Source organism: Pleurodeles waltl, chromosome 9 (assembly GCF_031143425.1).
Source record: "Pleurodeles waltl isolate 20211129_DDA chromosome 9, aPleWal1.hap1.20221129, whole genome shotgun sequence".
Lineage (NCBI taxonomy): Eukaryota > Metazoa > Chordata > Amphibia > Caudata > Salamandridae > Pleurodeles > Pleurodeles waltl.
Window position 1 is genome coordinate 1,009,025,820 of NC_090448.1, and position 19,580 is coordinate 1,009,045,399.

At 46.3% G+C, this 19,580-nt stretch overlaps 1 protein-coding gene across 1 annotated transcript in view; it reads left to right on the plus strand.

Moving 5' to 3' along the window:
- The first annotated feature begins 10,165 nt into the window (after positions 1-10,165).
- DLL4 (delta like canonical Notch ligand 4) overlaps positions 10,166-19,580 on the plus strand; it is a 32,885-nt gene continuing 23,470 nt past the window's right edge. The window contains exons 1-4 of the mRNA XM_069208607.1: positions 10,166-10,569; positions 10,663-10,923; positions 12,257-12,314; positions 13,624-13,896. Of these exons, the coding sequence (XP_069064708.1) occupies positions 10,516-10,569; positions 10,663-10,923; positions 12,257-12,314; positions 13,624-13,896 (646 nt within the window). The 5' untranslated portion in view covers positions 10,166-10,515. The remainder of the gene's footprint in view (positions 10,570-10,662; positions 10,924-12,256; positions 12,315-13,623; positions 13,897-19,580) is intronic.

Genomic DNA, 19,580 nt, shown 5'->3' on the forward strand with positions numbered 1-19,580 from the left:
GCTGTCACTCCACACGGTTACATACAGGGGGTGCGCTTCTTCCTGCAGGATGAGGCGAACCTTTTGCGGGCTGGCAATTACATGTTTTTGGAGAACTTCTTGGCTTGGTTGGTTCACCGCCTGATGTAGGGTATCGATTGCGGGAAGGGGTGGCCAGATAGTAAGTCTACTATGCTGGTCTGTGGTGGGGTTAGATCGTGATTGGTGGGGCAATTCATCTTACCTTTCTTACCTGAACAGGACACCAAGGTAATGGGACTCTCCAAGGGGTGCTAGCTGGGATCGAAGGCGACATTCAAGGAGGCAGGGCTACGAGTGGTTGCTGGCATTTGGTCCCTGGGACCAACCACCTGTGCTGCGCACAGGGCACAAAGGTAGCACTGGCCCTTGGGGGGTGAGGGAGTCTGAGAATGGATGGGGTGCCTGGGATAGGTATCCTTGTGGGCAGATGGGCCCCATGCATAGAGATTGCCCTCTGAAGGGTTGAGGGGAGTTAAGCCTCTCCCATATGGAGGTCCTACCCCAGGGCCACTAAGGCGCTGATGGAACAGTATCTGCGGTGTCTTCATGGGAATCAGTCATGATCTCATCTGCAGTCACTGCAGTGGATACGCAGGAACAGGTTTTTCGATAATGCTAGGAAAGCTGATGTATTAGTGTACTTTGTTAAGGCTACACATCTATAAATGTAATTTAAGCTGAAAATATGATGGGGTTACTGTGTAAAATGTGTTAAGTGATGATTAATTTATGATTTTTGTTTGGAAATAAAATAGGGACAGGGTTTACGAACCCTAACCCAAAGAAAAAGTATGTGTTTTATTGCTAAGGTTGATCTTGGGGCCCTTGGAGTGGGGACTGTGGGGTTGGCTGGAGCCCTCGGCAGTTCCTGGCCATATGACTTTTGCAAGAAAGGAACTTTGGTTTTGTCTGTCACTGCTGAGTCATCCAATTCTCGGGTAATTGCTTCTTTATTTGTAACTTCTCTAAAAATAATACAGTAGGTAGAGGAGCAACAGGTTTAAATAACATTGGTATATTATCAGAAAATAGTGCCCTTTTTCCGGACTGGCTTACGGAAACCTCTTTTCCTCCTATTTCAATTTCAAAGTAAGCATTTGTTCGATCTTACCAGTGGTAGACGCATGCATAGCTGTCTGCTCGCTAATTTACCTTTCACTCAGTATTTCAGACTACATAATCTCTGGATCATGATGCTGTTTAATATTCATTGATACTATCAACAGCATCTGGCCCAACAAACCCGCTGCCAGTGCATGCATACCAATCAATAAGGCATTCATCTAAGGGGATCAATCCCTGATGTAAGCCATATTCGGAGCCTGGAGGTAGTATAAAATACCAGTTGTGTTGTTTTTCTTTTTCTTCTGATAAGGCCCTTTTGCGTATTTCTGGTGAATATATCACAGAAGAGCACGGAGCTGCAGAAAGCGTGAAAAGGGCCATGTACAAAACTTAGGAGCGATTAATAAACCAGAAATTCAGGAGTCCTGTCAGATTTTAAAAGTATTCACTTACAGGGGCAAACAAATGAGTCGAATGGGGAGGAGAAATAATCCTACTAAAAAAGGGCAACAATTCATGCGTGTTCTCTGAAAATAAACCTTTGTGCAGAAGTGCAGAGCGTGTGGCTTGCTTCTTGCACAGGTGAACCAATACGCTGCGGGGGTTTATTGCTTTATGAGCTGTAGACAAGATAGTGGAGAGGTGGCTGCGCCTCATTATCATACAGCTGAAGCAGCGTCCCCCAACCCCCCTTTTAACAAGCTGGAAGAGAAGCCACATGAAAGGCGCTCTGTGTGCCTGCCTTTAATGAGGGGCACGCGACCCAACAATAAGCAGCCTCTGCAATCAGGCAGAGGGCTTTACTGGCACACGCCATGCTGCAGCCAGGGCTGTAACCACAGCAGCGACAGCACACCAGGGACAGCAGCCAGACCAGGGGCTGGCTGCAGGCACACTCGGGCGAGCACTGACAAAGACAAGAGGTCTGACGTTGTTAAGTAAATGTATGCATTGTTCTGCTGGCTCTATTTAAAGGTAAAACTCTACTAGCAGGCAGTGCTTTAAATGGGCCGGTACTCTCCGGTACTGAGTACCGGCACTTTTTTATTTTGAGAGGGAGAGTACCGGCATATCTCAAGAAAAACGTAATACTTTTAATTATAGAGTACCGGCACTTCTCACAAACAAGCAGGTACTCTATTACAGAGTACCTGCACTTCTATTTTTCCATTTAAAGCACTGCTAGCAGGGTAATTGCTTGTATGTATCTGTTTTATGTGCTTAAGTGTGGACCATGGCAGCCCATGTGTCACATCATTAATTAATTACAAGAATGTTGTTTTAGATAATTGACTTATGTAGGCAAATATGGCAAAAACAGTTCATTATGGATTTGCAAAGCATATAGTTTAGCCCGCACTTTACCCAGGCACATGGTCTATCTTGAGGGACTCAGGTGTGCCAGATCCATGCCAGATTTTCAGGACAGCCACATAATAAAAATGTACGTATAATGAATCATTATGGAACCTATTTACATAATGTGGGGTAAATCTAAAAAACCTGGAATGTGCCCAGCAGGCCTACACCTCTATCGGGTCCACTTTTCTTACATAAGTACATGATTACAAAAAGAGGCCACATGAATATAGACTGTTTTATCATCTCAGCATTCTTGTTTGCTTTCAGTTTGGTTAATAAAACTAAGCACTAGTACTGCTATATTCTGGGAGACAAACAAATGTAAAATCAAATGCTACCCTTATTTTCGATGTTAGGGTTGAACCAGGGACCTCATATATTGTTCCTGGATTTTTAAAACATGCCTAACTAGTGTGGTGGATTAGATGAAACACAGCTATCTGAAATGATATTCAGATAAACTGCAAACTTGCTCTTCAAAAATGCATATTACCTTCGGGTCTACTAACTTATGGCCTTCTGGACGGGATGTTCCCCCTGCACCAAATACTGTAGCCAAAAATCTGGGGGTCAAATTTAACACAGATTTATCATATCATCCCCAGTTTTTGTCAGTTGCAGGCACTTGTTTTTTTTCTCTTTTACATTGAGCAAGATACTGGATATCTTACCAGTTGAGACCTGTGAAATCATAGTCCATGCCTTGATAACAACTAGGCTGGACTATTCTAATGTGCTCTATGTGGGTCTCCCTAAATACCTGGTTGTGCATCTTCAGATTGCTCAGAATTCTGAACCCAGATTGGATAAGAGGCAATGCCAACTGATGGCAGGACCCCAAGACAACTGCTGGCCAGATCTGACCAGTTCCAGGCGGCGGCCAACTGTGGGCACCGTATTTCAAATTTTTGCAGGCATCCCGCAACCTACGTGATTGGCTGTGATCAGGGTAATGGGGGAGTCTGGGCGGTTGGCAGGGGCAGCCAGGTAGGTTAAAAGGGGCATCTCAGGCCCATTCACCTTACCTGGTTTTCACCTGGCTGCCCCTAACGACCGCCGACATGCCTGCATCCTGGACCTTTCTTTTCTTTAGGACCCAGGATTGTTTTGGAGAACTCGTGTGATGACATAAATAACATAACCTTTTTTCTCTCACTTCTCAGTTCTACATAGAGCACGTTTCCAGACAGTGTTTGGGTCCTTGATCATTCCTTTGTGTGACGGGCAACGCCGTTGTTCAACCAGTACCGCAGATAGGTGGTCGAAGCTGGTCTTCAATTTCCTTGGTTTGGAAAATGTGGTCTGCACCTTGAAGGTTTTCATCAGCTCGTGGAGGAGGTTTTGCATCGATGGCTACCGCCACCAGTGCTTATCATTCTTCACATAGGCGGGAATGACTTGACAGCAATAGGCAGAAGAGCCTTGTTTGAGAATTTGATGGCAGAAATCTCTTAGTTAGCAAAACTTTGCCCAGGGCTATCAAAACTTGGTCCCACATTATACCTAAGCGAATATGGAGGTCAGGACGTTCAGCTAAAGGCTATAATGAGTCGACCAGTCACCTGAATAGCCGAATGAAGCAGCTACTCAATACAGCATTGTTCAAGACTGTTCCTCATGGGTGCCTCCGTGGGGAGGCTATGTTCCACAAGCAAGGTGTTCACTTGTCGGACAGTGGCCATGGACAGTTTGTTGAGAATTTGGTAGCATTTGCGATGCAGAGTCTCTCTCAACACTAAGTATAGCAAGTCTTTTTGGGGGGCCTGGCTGCCAGGGATCCACCTAGGCCTGTGGGAGGGAAGGAGTCATGTTTGGACACAAAGCAGGTGGACAACTTTAGCATCAAGAAAATGAGGGCAAGTGAGTTCAAGATGGAATTGGAAGCCCTTGGCTCAAACTGGGGCTGGGGGTGCTGTGGGCTGTAAAGAAGGGCTTGGAACGCCTGCTACAGTGATTGTCCATAGCCTCCCACAGTACTCCATTATATGTCCCTCGGGAAGTTGGGGGATGGTGACTGCACCAGGGGACCATGGTATGGCCTGGCTGCCCAGGAACATCTCCCATTGGGTGCCAAGGGGATCCCTTCTTTGGGTTGGCTCTGCCATGGTTGTGTTTTTGGGGGGTTCATATTTCATACTGGCACAAGCTCCCCCTATCTGGAGGGGGAAGGTCAGATCGCCTTGTGATATGCAACTTATTTTAAAGAAAATACGGCCCCCGAGTCAATTGGAATAGTCAATGCCATGGGTGTCTGGGGGTTGGTGGTCAACCATGACTTCATTAAGAGCTATTGTTAGGTGATATCATGTATTAGTTTCCTCCAAAAATGACTTGATGTACATATTGTATATAGAATGCAGCAACACTGTGAAATATTTTTGTTAATGTCATGTTTATGAATTTGTATCTGTCTCCGAGGGGGGAATCCCAACCTCGCAGGGAGAGAGGTGGGATTGGAAGCCTTGGGTGGGTAATTTTCGTAATTTGGGTAGGTCCTGGTACGATCTCCTACCTGTGATTCTAAAGATACCTTGGCGCCAGTCAATCTTAAAACATCTTAAACACTGGCTGCTAATACAGAAAAGGATACTCTTCAAATAATTGGTTACAGCCATAGAGTGTTTTACAAGGTAGGGCCTATATTTCTTGGTTTAAGGGTAATACACTAATATCTACCTAGGGAGCTGAGATTGTCCGATGTCTGTCTGTTAAAGGTCCCCTGGTTCAGGCTAGCCAAACGAGGTAGGCACTTGTTTACTTGTCTACCATCCAAGGCTTGGAATAGTATTGCATTATTCCATCAACAAGATCCAATTTAGAAAGCAGCTGAAATCTTGGCTTTTCTATGTGGTTTAATCATCTGCATTGAGATTTGCCTTTGCCTTATGTAAGTGTCGGGACACCCTTTTAAGGCAGCAGTTGCGATCTACAAATTTGGGTACTCATTCATTCATTGTCTCTGACTACCTCGGACTGCACTACTGCTTAGGCACACAGTAAACACTTGGGATTTTTATTGTTCGACATAATGAGAAGTTATACATCCTCAAATGTGTGATCAAATTATCATTTGGCCCCACCAAGCTGGACGCAATATAATCCATCTGAAACTCATGTAAAATGCTTACTTTACCATTCAACTAAAACTACATGCACCAAATAAGAATGCAGCTTCAGGGATTCCCTCTTTACCTGCTTCTCCTGCCACATGGATATACTGTTCAGTTTACCAAATACCACTTACTACTACCTTGGTTTTTAGCATTGTTTATTTATAACTGGAGAAGATTAAACTATTCACTGACCTATTTTGGCCAGGTAGCACACTCCCCGCACGCACAGCACCACCAAGCCGTGCCCGTGTCTCCCCCTCCCCACCCTCGCTGCTTCTAGGGATGGAGGCCCTCCGGGACCCGATCCGCTAGTGTCTCTCTGCCTTTCTTCTGCCCTCACTCTTTTGCCTTCTTTCATACTTGACTCTCTTTTCCTTTTCCAGCCTTTGACTCCTTTTTTGTCTCTTTTCCAGCTTTTGACTCCTTTTTGCCTTTTTCCAGTTTTTTACTCTTTTGCCTTTTTCCATTCTCGGGCCTTTTAGCCCTCCCTTGCTTTTGTGCCTTTTTTTCCCGCTCCTTTTTCCCGCTCCCCGCCCCCTCGCACCCCCATTCGCCCGCACCTCCCGCCTCCCAGCTGCTCCTCCCTACCCCCCTCCCTTCTTAATGGCAGGTGTGCGCAGTGGGCGCACGCAGCGGGTGCGCCAGAGGCGCTCCAGAGGCAAGCCAGTCTGCGCCCATCCGCCCCTGGACCGCACCCAGCGCCAGAACCCCTGGTCCCCGCAACAGCCACCTCGCCAGCATCCGCTACGACGCCAACACCCTCCGCGCACTCAACACCAGCCAAGACACCACCTGTTTCCAGGCTTCTCCAAAGAGCACGCATGGTCCTTTCTCCTGCCACAACTGCAGCTTCACCTGCACCAGAGCCCACAAACCTCCTAGGACCAAAACAAACCACCTCCGCTGCATACTCCTCAACACCCGCTCAGCACGCAAGCACGCCATCGAACTCTGGGACCTGCTCGACTCCACCACGTGGCCTTTCTAACCGAAACCTGGTGGAATGACTCCTCAGCACCCGACACCGCCATAGCCATCCCGGACGGGTACAAGGTCTCTCGCAGAGACCGCACCAACAGAACCAGAGGAGGCATAGCCATCGTCCACAAAGCCACCCTCGAAGTCAAGACCCGCCTGGATGACTCCTTCAGCTCCGCCGAACTCATACACTTTCAAGTCCACACCGACCACAACACCACGCTCAGAGGAACACTCATCTATTGACCTCCAGGGCCCAGGGCACCATTCAGCAATGCCATCGCCAACCTTGCCAGCACCCTCGCATTCGCCTCCACGGACTACATCCTCCTCGGGGACCTGAACATTCACCTCGAAAACAACAATGACACCAGCTCCACCACCCTGACCGACAACCTCGCCAACCTCGGCTTCATACAGCTTGTCAACACACCCACCCACACAGCCGGTCACACTCTTGCCCCCATCTTCTCCACAAGCAACCACATCACCTGCAATCATACCACCGAACTCTACTGGACCGACCACCACTGCATCCATTTCACCTTCAAGAAACAAACAGAACACCACCTCACCGAACAACCACTACGGCGACGCTGGGGCCAAGTCATCGAAGATCAACTAACCTACGCCCTAACCCAGAAACCTCCCACCGACCCTGACATCGCCGCACACAACCTCAAGCTATGGATCGACGACTGCGCCAACCGCCTTGCACCACTCAGGACACCCCCCAACAACCAAGCCAACAAAAAAGCCACCTGGTTCACCAACAACCTCCAAACGCAACTGCCGGAAACTCAAGCAAATATGGCTACTCGAACGCACTCCAAACAACCAAACGGCACTCAAGGATGCTACACGCAAACATCACCAACTCATCAGGCTAGCAAAAAGATCCTCCTTCAAAACCCGCCTAGAAAACAACGCCCACGGCTGCAAAGAACGTTTTAACATCGTAAAAGAACTCTCCAGCCCAAGCGCCACCGTCAACGACATCACCCCCTCCCAAGAACTATGCGACGCCCTAGCCACCGCCTTCCACCGAAAAATCACTGACATCCACGACAGCTTCAACACCCCTCACACCTCGGACACTCCTACTCCGCCCTCCACGAACTCCACCAGCTCCAGCCGACTGACCTCCTGGACCAGCATCAGCGACGACGAAACTCGCAAGACCATGAATTCCATCCACTTCGCATCACCATAAGGCCCCTGCCCACACCACATTTTCAACAAAGCAGACACAGCCATAGCACAACACCTACGGAAGGTCATCAGCATCGCCTTCGAAACTGCAAGATTCCTGGAAAGCTGGAAACACGCCAAAATCAACGCTCTTCTCAAAAAAACAAAGGCGGACCCCAAAGACCTGAAGAACTTCTGGCCCATCTCCCTGCTCCCTTTTCCGGCAAAGGTCATTGAGAAAATCGTCAAAACACACAGCTCACTCGGTACCTCGAAGACAACAACATCCTCGACCCCCCCCAGTCCGGCTTCAGACGAAATCACAGCACTGAGACCGCCCTCCTCACCGCAACAGACGACATCAGAAGCCACCTCGACAATGGAGAAACATTAGCCCTCATCCTCCTAGACCTAATGGCCGCCTTTGACACTGTCACCACACTCTGAAAATGCGCCTCCTCGAAGCAGGAATCCAAGACCAGGCCCTCGAATGGACTGCATCCTTCCTCGCCGGCAGAACCCAAAGAGTCCGCCTCCCCCGTTCCAATCCAAGGCCTACAACATTATCTGCGGCGTACCCCAGGGCTCATCCCTCAGCCCGACGCTGTTCAACATTTACATGGCCCCCCTCGCACAAGTGGCCCATCAGCACAACCTAAACATCATCTCCTACGCCGACAACACCCAACTCATCCTCTCCCTCACCAAGGACCCACACACCGCCAAAACCAACCTCCACGAGGGACTGAAAGCCATTGCAGACTGGATGTGAGGCAGCCGGCTAATCTGAACTCGGACAAAACAGAGGTTCTCATCCTTGGGCCCACCCCCTCCGCCTGGGACGACTCATGGTGGCCGGCCTCGCTCGGTTCCCCACCAACACCCACCGACAGCGCACAAAACCTCTGCTTCATCCTCGACTCATCCCTCTCCATGTCAAAGCAGGTCAATGCCGTCTCCTCCTCCTGCTACAACACCCTCTGCATGCTTCGCAGAGTCTACAAATGGATCCCAACCGAAACAAGAAAAACAGTAACCCAGGCCCTTGTCAGCAGCAGACTCGACTACGGCAACGTCCTCTACGCCGGCATCCCATCCAAACACCTACAATGCCTCCAACGCATCCAAAACGCCTCTGCCCGACTCATCCTCAACATCCCTCGCCACAGCCACATCACCCCCCACCTAAGAGACCTTCACTGGCTCCCCGTCAACAAGAGGATCACTTTCAAGCTCCTCAACCACGCACACAAAGCACTCCACAACACCGGACCGACCTACCTGAACAGCAGACTCAGCTTCTACACCCCAACCCGGCAACTCCGCTCCGCCAACCTCGCCCTCGCCTCCATCCCCTGCATCCGGCGCAGATCCTCCGGCGGCAGATCGTTCTCTTACCTCGCTGCCAAGACCTGGAACACCCTCCCGTCTGACCTAAGACAGACCCAGGACCTGCTTTCCTTTAGAAGACTCCTCAAGACCTGATTCTTCAAGCAGTAGTAGCGGCACCCCCCCCCCCCAAGAGAGCTTGCCAGGCAAGAGGGAGGGGGGCAAATACACTTGGGTAAAAAGTAAATTTATTTAGGAACAGTCGGTTCTTTAAAAGTTCCTTCTCATTTCATTTTTAATTGGATAATCAGGTGTACAATTCCAGACATTGATCACGTAGAAAACGGAAGACATCATCATTAATTTGCTGAAAATAAATAAGTGAAGCAAGTAATCTTAATCAGTCACAGCTCCTTGATCCGTCTCTCTGTGAAGATCCCAAATTCCCTTGGCTTTTCTCAGAGCGCACACTCCGAGTGGAAATCTCCTTTAATTTCCTAACCCGATCCATTTTAGATATCCAGGTTTCGAATATAGGGGAAGTCAGGGATTTCCACTTTTGAAGAAGTTGTGACTTCCCTACTAGAGATCCGATAGATAAATATTGCTGCTGTTGCATCCTTAATTTACAGTAGGTTGGTACAATCCCAAACAACGACCCCTGAAGATCTGGTTTTATATGGACCGGTAACTTTTTGCCCATAAAGTCAGAGATCGTATTCCAAAATCAAACAATTTGGGACAGAAAAAGTATAGATGAGCATAAACAGCGAGGGCGGAATAACAGGCCAAGGTTTTGTGTAATTTGAAACGCGTGCATGTTATGAGCACTGTAAACCTCATAACTAGAAGCAGCTATTTAGTGGAGGGGAGCTTGTGCGAATGGCCCAATATGGTAAATATATCAACAGATGCCCGGACTCGGCTAATGAGCACACCGAGGCCTTGGTGGTCAGTGCGACAGCGGCAGCAGGCTATTAATCCTGTGCAGGGGTGCTCTCCGCAGCCCTCGGTGCTGTGAGGGGAGAAGTGGGAGGCGCCAGCAGCACACGCCACGGTCAAGAGGCACTGCTATATAAACAGTTTCCAGTGAGCAGGCTGAGCATTCAGGGCGCTGCTGCTGCTGCCGCCTGCCAGCGGACACCGAGAGGCGGAGTTGAAGTTTGACACAAGGGAGCCTGCAGGATCCACGCACACGGGGCTTCTTAATCACCTGGATTACACCTTGGCTATTTGTTGTGCTCTCAACCGCAGGAGATATCTGGGAGGAAACGCGCAGACGGAGCCCCACTGCTACATTCTCTTTTTTTTCCTTCTGTTCTTTTTTGCTGTATTTTGGATTTTCTTCTTCGGTATTTTTTTTTTAACCACGTGGATAATAAAAACATCAACAAAGTGAAAATACAACTTTCTTTTAAGAATAAATTGCATTTGGAGCTGGGCACACGAGGACGGGATGGCGACATTACGCGTCTTTGGTTTGACGTTTCTCTCCGTGGTTTTGCAACAGGTAAATAGGCGGTGCAGGCAGGCGTCGATGAGGCCTGGGTGCTGGGTGGGGGCAGGCAGTCAGGTCTGACATGGGTATCTCTCTTGTGTGCAGGTGTCTTGCTCGGGGGTCTTCCAGCTGCAGCTGCAGGAGTTTGTGAACGGCGGCAGCATGCTGGAGAACGGCCGCTCCTGCTGGCCCGACTGTCGCACCTTCTTCAGGGTCTGCCTGATGCACTATCAGAAGTTGCCCTCCCCGGAGGCCTGCACCTTCGGCAGCCTCGTTACCCCGGTGCTGGGGGCCAACTCGTTCGCCATCACTGAGGTCCCGGGATTCAGCAACCCCATCAGGCTGCCCTTTAACTTCACCTGGCCGGTGAGACTGCAGGATGAGTGCGACGAGATGGGGAGACGGGGGCTCAGCGCAGGCGGCACCAGAGTGTTTTTGTGCGAAAGACCAGGGCGGGGTTTGTCGTGTGACTGGGGGGCTGCAGGGGTCGTCCGTGTGACTGAGGGGGCTCAGGTTCATTAGGGTACCTACGTGTGTGTTTCTGTGTCTGAGTGGTTTTGTGGGTGAGGTGCGCGCTAGGATGGATGACCGAGGGAAGCTTTGGCGTATGTGATTCCATGGGGCTCATTTGTATGCGACTGTCCTGGTGTGTGCGATTATCACAAATTGTTTGCGTGTAAAAGTCTGAGGGGCTCTGTTGTATATAAAGCTGGGTGACCGGAGAGGACACTGTTTCATGTACGCCCGTGTGCCCAAGTAAGGCTGGTGGTGGTGGTGGGTGGGGGGGTAGGTTACAGGCTGAAAGGGACGCTGGCACTAACTAGTGTGCTGTGTGTGTCTCTGGGGGGTGGGATTGGGTGCCTCTTGTGCATGTGTCACTCAGGGAGCTGTATGTTTTACCATTTACATCTGCTTCGTTATTCATTAAGGCATGTTATGTTGATATAGAAGCACAGACATGCAAGGTGGCCACACGATAGCACTGCTGTAACTCCCTGAAACAAAGACCTAAGCTAAACTGATAGAAACTTCTGATGACATGCAAACAACTAATGCATCAGTAGAAACTTACCAAATAATGGTGGAAAGGGGTGGATTGTGTCAGACATGAACAGTGTGGACTGGGGAATGATGTATATCTTTTATTAATATAATAATTACTCTTCTAAAGATGCATTAATAAAATAGCTTTTGTCAATACTTTTTACACACGAGCACTTACTAGAACCTCCCAATTTTACACCTAATCTACTTATATACTTTGAAAAAATACGCAATTACATTGCAACCTAAAATAAACATATCCGAACAAAATGTGTTTTTGCAAATATTTTGTTAAGCATAAGAGACAGAGATATTTTAATTCATAGGCGAAGAGGGTTGGAGTTTTTAGACAACCATCACACAAAGGTGCCATATGCATGTAATATGTAAGGGGCAGGTGTCCATTCAGAAGCGCCAAAGCCTCCACCCACCCCTCCTTCCTAAGCACTGGAAAACAGCTCTAGAGAAGCTCTGTTTAATTGAGCTCTGGACAAGTAATGCTATCTGCAATTAGATTGATTAAACCGTAACACTGACCTGCTAGCTCTGCAGAAAGCGGGGGTTTAATATTTCATCCACAGTATGAGCAAAGGGGCTTCAAAGGGCGCAGTTACTGTATTTTCAACGCATCTCTCATTTTTTGCATTTATTGCAGGGCACTTTTTCTCTGATCGTTGAAGCTTTCCAAGCTCCCGCCGACAACCGTGAAACAGGTGAATACAGGCATATTTATGTATTGTACACGCTAGAGGGCGCCAGGCTTTCACAAACTGGAAGCACCGGCTTACAAAACAAATCTGAAGCAGTTAATCAGAATAACCAAAATTCTAAACAATCTCCATCGTCCTTATTGAATTCAAATGTTTATAGTATGGTTTCAGTGTTAGCTTTAGTCCACAATCAAACGCTATGCCCTGCTTGATAGGAATCAGCCCTGCTTTGATTTCTGTCCCCGCTACGTAATCTACAACACAATTGCGCTTCCTCTAGTTTATTTTTGGCGTGGGAAAGAAATCCGTTCTCTGGTGAGAAAACCAGAAGTCTGCCAAAATCCCCTGACTGCCTTTTCCTGTATTTTACACCTTTTCAAATTCCGCCCTTTGCAAAAGGAATAATGGGTTATGGATGTTTTGATGACATAAAGGAAGGGGATATTTCAACAACACTGTTCCCACTTTGAAAACTTTTTGCAGGCTCCTTAAAGTTTTGTACTTGATTCAGCGCCTTTGTGTTTGTTCTCAAGCTAAAGAGGTTTTGCGAACACATCCATTGCAATCCGTTCTGCTCTACTGTATGTCAGTGTGCCAAGAAATAAAAACATCTTTTATGTTCTGTTTATTTAGACCACACAATTATGAAGATAAGGCTCAACTTTATACCAAAAAGTACAGTGAAGCAGACTGCATTCAAATCGCAGTATAGAAAGGAAACGAGGGAGTTATACAGAAATAGATTTGTTTTCATTAGGTTCACGCCACTTCCTAACTTAGTGGGTCTAAAGAAGAGTTATCACGCTGGTACATGCTAAATAAATATTTTGTAACTTGCCTCTTTTAATTTTCTTTAACTATAACATTTGTTAAAATACAAAATTTATGTTTTATTCATAAGGCAGAGAGGCATAGAAAGGGATGGGCACGCAGTCCTGACTCTTTGAAACTAGCAATTCAAAGTTGAGATTTATAATAGTTTTTAAATACAAACTTTCTTAGAATCGAAGAGCTAAAAACAGCGTGACTGATGTGCAGTGTTGTTGCACATCAACAACATTCTGGGAGTGTACTCCGAATCATACAACAAATAGTGTTTCCACCCACTGTCGCCATTTGTTATCAGGGATGACATAGGGTGCGTCACTAATCCCTGCCAGGTTTAATTGCCTTAAAATATCATGCAGTAACATTTTTAGTTGGTGAAAAGTGTAGGTAGTTAGGTACAACATATGTCTTCTGAAGTCATACCTGTACAGTCAAAAACTCTGCCTTCGTAGTTGTAATGGAAACATTGTCTTCTTGTGGCCAGCTTCAGGTTTGTTGGAAGGAGCATCGCTCATCAGCCAGTATGCCATCCAGAGCCACTTGAACGTGAGTGAAGAATGGTCTCAGTCTGTTCAGGAGAAACGCCAGACGAAGCTCAAGTACGCATACCGTGTTATCTGCAGTGAATCTTACTACGGCGAGAGCTGCTCTAGGCTGTGCAAGGGCCGCGACGACCGCTTTGGGCACTATGTCTGCGACCAAGATGGCAACATGGTCTGTCTGCCAGGGTGGACCGGAGGAGGATACTGCACAGAACGTAAGACTTTCTCTATTTCCCTGTAAATACTGCACCAGCATAACATAGGGTATCATCAGAAAGCCATTGCCTAACAAACACAAAGACAAGCTTACTACCATTGAGCTACATGCCAGATTCGTGTAATTTTTGTAGATGTAAAAAGGCCTTAGTTTTTAGTCTTGCAAAATACTTGGTGTGGCCAGGATCTGTAGGCTTTGCTGGAAATTCCAATCATAATGCCATTACCACAAGGAGATTATTTCTCAACCCTTTCCCCCACCACTGAATTTTCAACATAAAATATATATTTTTTAAATAGATATCGAATGGTCGAGACACACACATGTATGTGTGTGTGTGCAGATGTATACAGACACACACATATAGAATAATTCTAAACCATTTGTGTGCAATTTTGCAAAATGCAACCCATCAAATCCCTGATAATTTCTAAAGCGCTAGAAGGCTCAACAAATCCATATGCTGAAGAGAGTAGGCCGAAGTGAAAATTAAAGTTAAATATTGTTTTCCACTTGTTTCTCCTGAGCTTAAAATGTTTGCCCTCGTCTATTCCTGAGTGACATATGTCAAATAGTATCAGTCACTGCCAATTGAAGCCTCAATCCATTAAAACCAGGTTTGCTTCTGTTACTGGAGCCATGAGATGAAATGGACCAGGTATGCTCATAACTTGTTCTTCAAAAACCACCCCAGCCACAATTGTATTACTGCAACATTTGAGCTGCTCGAGTCAACTCATAACGTCCTGTAGAATACCTACAAACCGGCCATGAATACCCCTAATGTCTGCCACTTGTAGGGTCAATGATAGCACAAATTGGTCCATACCTCTCACAAACTGTAGTGAGTGAAACGAACCAGGCCTGTGTGAGTAAAGATGACAGTGCTTCTTTAAGTGATGTATCAGCTTACCTTCCTCTGACACTGAGTCTCTGCCTTCATATAGTGCAAACCGACTACAAGTTCTCTGAGAGGTTTCACCTCTCTTTTGCACTCAAGTGACCAAGTTATTTTGTTCTGTCTTCTAGTCTCCTGTCTAAAACAATAACGATAAAAATAAAGTTCAAACAACTTTCTAACCCGTGCATGGTTTGAAATGAGTTTACCCACTAAATTCAACCCCTTTATATTTCAAAATATCCTCCACCAGGTACATGGCGATGTTTCTCACATTACCCTGTGGATAGCATGAGGCGAGTGTCTTCTTGTGATTCTGGTATTTCGATACTAAAACGAGTGACCTGTTTTATTGATGCTTCAAGGTAGATTCTCAGTTATTTGATGCTTCCTATTCTACACTACAAGGGAACTAACAACAAAGGGGGGAATCTAACTAATGAAACAGTTAACATAGTAAAAGCATAGTCTCAGTTTAAAAGTACCTTTTTATGCCTAATACAAAATATTTGTAACGATTTTCCTAACTTGTGAAGCAGTGATGATGAAGTTAAATCCTTAACTGTATATTTTTTATTTTTTTTGTCAAGGCCAATGCACCGAAATGGCATCATAGCACAACTGTAATAAGACTATTAGATGCTATAGTAAATAAACGGTGTGTGGTTTTTAGGTTGAGCATAGCAGCGCACAACCACTGTTCCTCTCAACACATTCTAATCTATTCTGTGGGCTTTAACCATGAGCCTCTCATGGCCATCACTTTCATTCGTTCCTGGGCCTGCCTTTCAAAAATTCCTTGATGTTGTTGGTAAATGCTTTTGTTTGTCCCACCTTGAGGCCGTTTTGTTACTGCCTACGAGACTGACCCTGTTAGATTGAATATTGCACAATCGATGAGATGCCTTTAGTGTGGCGCACAATTATTTTATTTTGCCTTGTCACTTCACGATCATGGCGGTATGTTGTTTGTTCCTCCTCCTTAGTTTTGGGCATCTTGCTGCTTCGTTGTGATGTCTGCAGGGTCTTTTTTTATTTTTTGCAGTTTTAAGTAGCGCAAACGCGACTCAAAGGTTTTGGAGCTCTTGATTTTTTTGCAGTTATATATAGTGCAAACTCAATACAACGGTATTACAGCGCTTTACATGAGCACAGGTTACATGACACAAGAACACATTCATTTTTGGTAGCAAGTGCAGATTAAGTGATTTCCCCAGAATCACAGGATGTTGAGCTGGCACCAAGACTCAAACCGTGTTCCCCAGCTCCTAAGTTGGCAGCTCTGACCCTTACGCAACATCCTTTCCCCTAGGGTTGTGTGAGATGCGTGTTGGGGAAGTCTGGGAATAACTTGTTTTTTTATATAGTGCTTGGTAGTACATGTTCTGCCATTTCATGGCATTGCAAACAAAGTGCAATTCTTAACAAAATCATTATAATTCATTTGCATCAACCTTGCAGAGATAAAGAGGTGAAAAAGAGGTGAAAAAGCTACATCAGGATTGTAATCTGTGACATTCTCATTCTGTCAAGACCTCTGCAGTGGGTGCATTAATGAACTGACTTGAGTAGAGCTCAACACTAGGTAAAAGCCTGTGCTCTTGATAACCTCTGGAGGGTCACCAACCAAGCACATGGTTAGTTCTAGGCAAGAAGATGCCTATGCAATGGCGAAAGGTGTTGTCTCCAAAATGGTGGAAAAGGAGATGGGACTCCAGACCCAAGCACGTCAATAGCACGTTAATAGCAAAAACATTTAGCCTTTGGATATAAATTGGGCCTCGTAAAATAGCGTTCAGTTAGCCCAAACTCAATACAAAGGTATCACATCGCTTTACATGAGCACCGGTTACACTGCACAAGAACACATTCATTTTTGGTAGAAAGGGAAGATGAAGTGGTCTGCCCAGAATCACAGGATGTTGAGCCGGCGCCGAGACTTGAGCCATGTTCCCCAGATCCAAAGTCGGCAGCTCTGGCCCTTACACCACATCCTGCCCCCTTGGGTTCTTCGTCTGGTGCATGTTGGGGCACTCTGGGAATAACTCTTTTTTATTTAACACTTCGTAGTACAGGTTCCGCCATTTCACAGCGCTGCAAAGCAGGTGCCATTCTTAACAAAATCGCTAGAATTCATTTGCAGTTAAGCAGCTTCTTCATTTACTCTCTTTGTATACAGTCAGTGTTTTTAAAAGTTTGGCTGGTATTGCCAATGTAGAGGAATCATTCCTTTAAAAGTTTAACCCACAGAAATATATGGCTGCCCCCTTTTCTTTGCTCCTAACTTTTTTCACCCACTCATTCTCTGGGTTAAATGCCACAAATGTGCCTTTTTGTGGCTTGTTTAGTGCTATTAAACTTTAGGTAAACATACTAGAAAGGGTTGCATCTTCAGGGTATCACAGCCAGTCTGTAGGAACGAGGCAAAAATACTTCCAATATGGCAGCCTTGTTGTGTCCTCTATCCTGCAGTGACAGGCCTGAGAGGGTTGTTATGACACCTGGCATACATCCACTACACTCCAAACAAAAACACATAGATAAAATATATTGTCATTTACAACTGCAATAGCTCTAACTCTCACATATGCAAGACCTATTGTATTGCAAAGGCTTGTTTTGTAATAACGCATCTAGTTGACATGCCAAACATCTCCATATCACGAATGCAGCAAATTCATCTTGTCTATGTGTAAAATGATATAAAGGGCAAAGTGGCAGCACAAAACTCTAAGCAAGTATTACATTTTTGAGGTCCTAGGAGACTTCAAGCTTAATCTTCTTTCTTTAAATTAGTTTGGAAGATGGCATATGTGTCATTTGTAATAGCGCTCCTGTGGTTTTCCACCAAAATATGTAGGAAAAAATATTATGAGGCCAAGTATTTACAATGTATATGTAAAATCTTATAACCTTCAAGGTGCACAGACATGGAGTTAAGAATAATAAATGTCTGCTTACCTTTACTTACCTATATGCACTCACCTTCACAATATTTTGGCCCCACTTTATTTTTTTCTCTATATTTTGAAATAGTTTCTTAGGTTCAGACTGTGGCAATGATTGTCCAGTCGTTTGATCTTAAGTCTACTCTGCTCCTCCAGTTGACAAGCACGGGCCAAAACTAATGTTTTGGAGTGTCAGATATAAAACTGAACAGTATCTTTTTGAAACTCCGGGTCAGAGAAACGTAAACTAACACTTTCACTTAAAAAAGCACTGCCCTATTTATACAGAAAGGCCTAGCAATTTTATCAATCCCAGTTTGTTACTGGCATAGAGTAATTTCCACACAGGTACAGTCAGCATTCCAAGAGCATCTCAAAAAGAAAAACTGCGTGTAGTATAATTGTGGTGGCTTGGTATGTTTGGTGGACGTTGCTATGGCAGATTTAGCCCACAGCTAGCTACACGTAATGTGGAATGCCACGTTCTGACAATGTTCCTGTCATTAATGTAAAACAAACTGCAATTCTAACCATGGTTCAGTAATTTAACGATATTGTTTTGGGAATAGAGTCAATGGGGTTAATAATACTGTTCAATGTATATATGGTCCCATCGATCCATGGCAAGGTTTGCTTTCATACTTCTGTGGCGTCCAACAGACTTTTGGCCGTGTCTGTGTCACACATGAATATTTCAGAATGGCTGTACCTTACCACTCTGTTTTATATGGGTTGGAAAACAACAGAGCTGTCACTTCACCTGTATTTCCTCTTAGAAAGTTCGCATCACTTGACCTGCGAAAGACAGAAAGTTCCAGTCCATTCCTGCAACTTTTATGTACCATCACAAGCGCAGGGTACATAGACTGTTAAATGGCATAAATAAGTAAAGACCACGCAGTACACAACAGGCTCCCCAAAATAATGTCCTCTGAGGTAGTAAAATAAGCTGACACAGTGGAAGAACCAGTCTTACTACACCTTCCCTCTCACATTCGTTCGCCACCCTCAGGTGTCAGTGGGGCGCAGCCACAACACGACACGTGCTGGCGCGCACCTGGCTCGAGCCGCTGCACTGTGGCGTTTGGCACAATAGACGCGTGGCGGCGACCGGTCCAATGGGCGGCGTCAATTCTTGGTTCAGAGAAACGCCACGCCTCCTCCCGAATGACCCCAGCGCAAACAGCGAAGGGCGCCGGTTACGTCAGTGACGAGACATGAGAAAATGCGGGTCAGAGAGCACGTCCCAACAATCGTAGCGCGCCAAAGAATTGACTTTTTAGCGCGGGCCAGAAATCGAGCAGACTGAAACCTCCTCTCTCTCACTTCACCTCGCGTGGCAGGTTTGGTAGAGGCTCCCCTGCGGCCTCCACAGTTCGTTCTCTGACATTCCCTCTTCACACCCCCCTCGGCGAGGGCTGTGATCCTTTAATCCCCACAGCTCCGTCAGATCAAGGGCGGGGCTCGGAGCAGCACGCGCCGCTCTCTAATCGTCAAGTCGTTAGCTGCCGCCACGTGCCGCGCGTTGCTGCTGTTATTGTTTGCTCGGGGGAGGGGGACGTCGGCAGCTGCATCGATGGGTAGAAAGGGGGGGGGGGCCTCACCGTGGCCACCCTGGTACAACAATGAAGCAGCTGCCAGCGATTGAGGGGAGGCAGCAGGCATCTGCTTGGAGCCAGCCAAGCATTAAACCTGGTGGTTATATCACCGCGTAATCTATGCCCCCACAGCACATGCACCAGAGGCACCTCACCAGGATGTAAAATAATGGGTCTCATAACAAATGCATTCTTAAAATAAATGAATAGGGAGTCCGAGAAAAAGAAAACTCATACA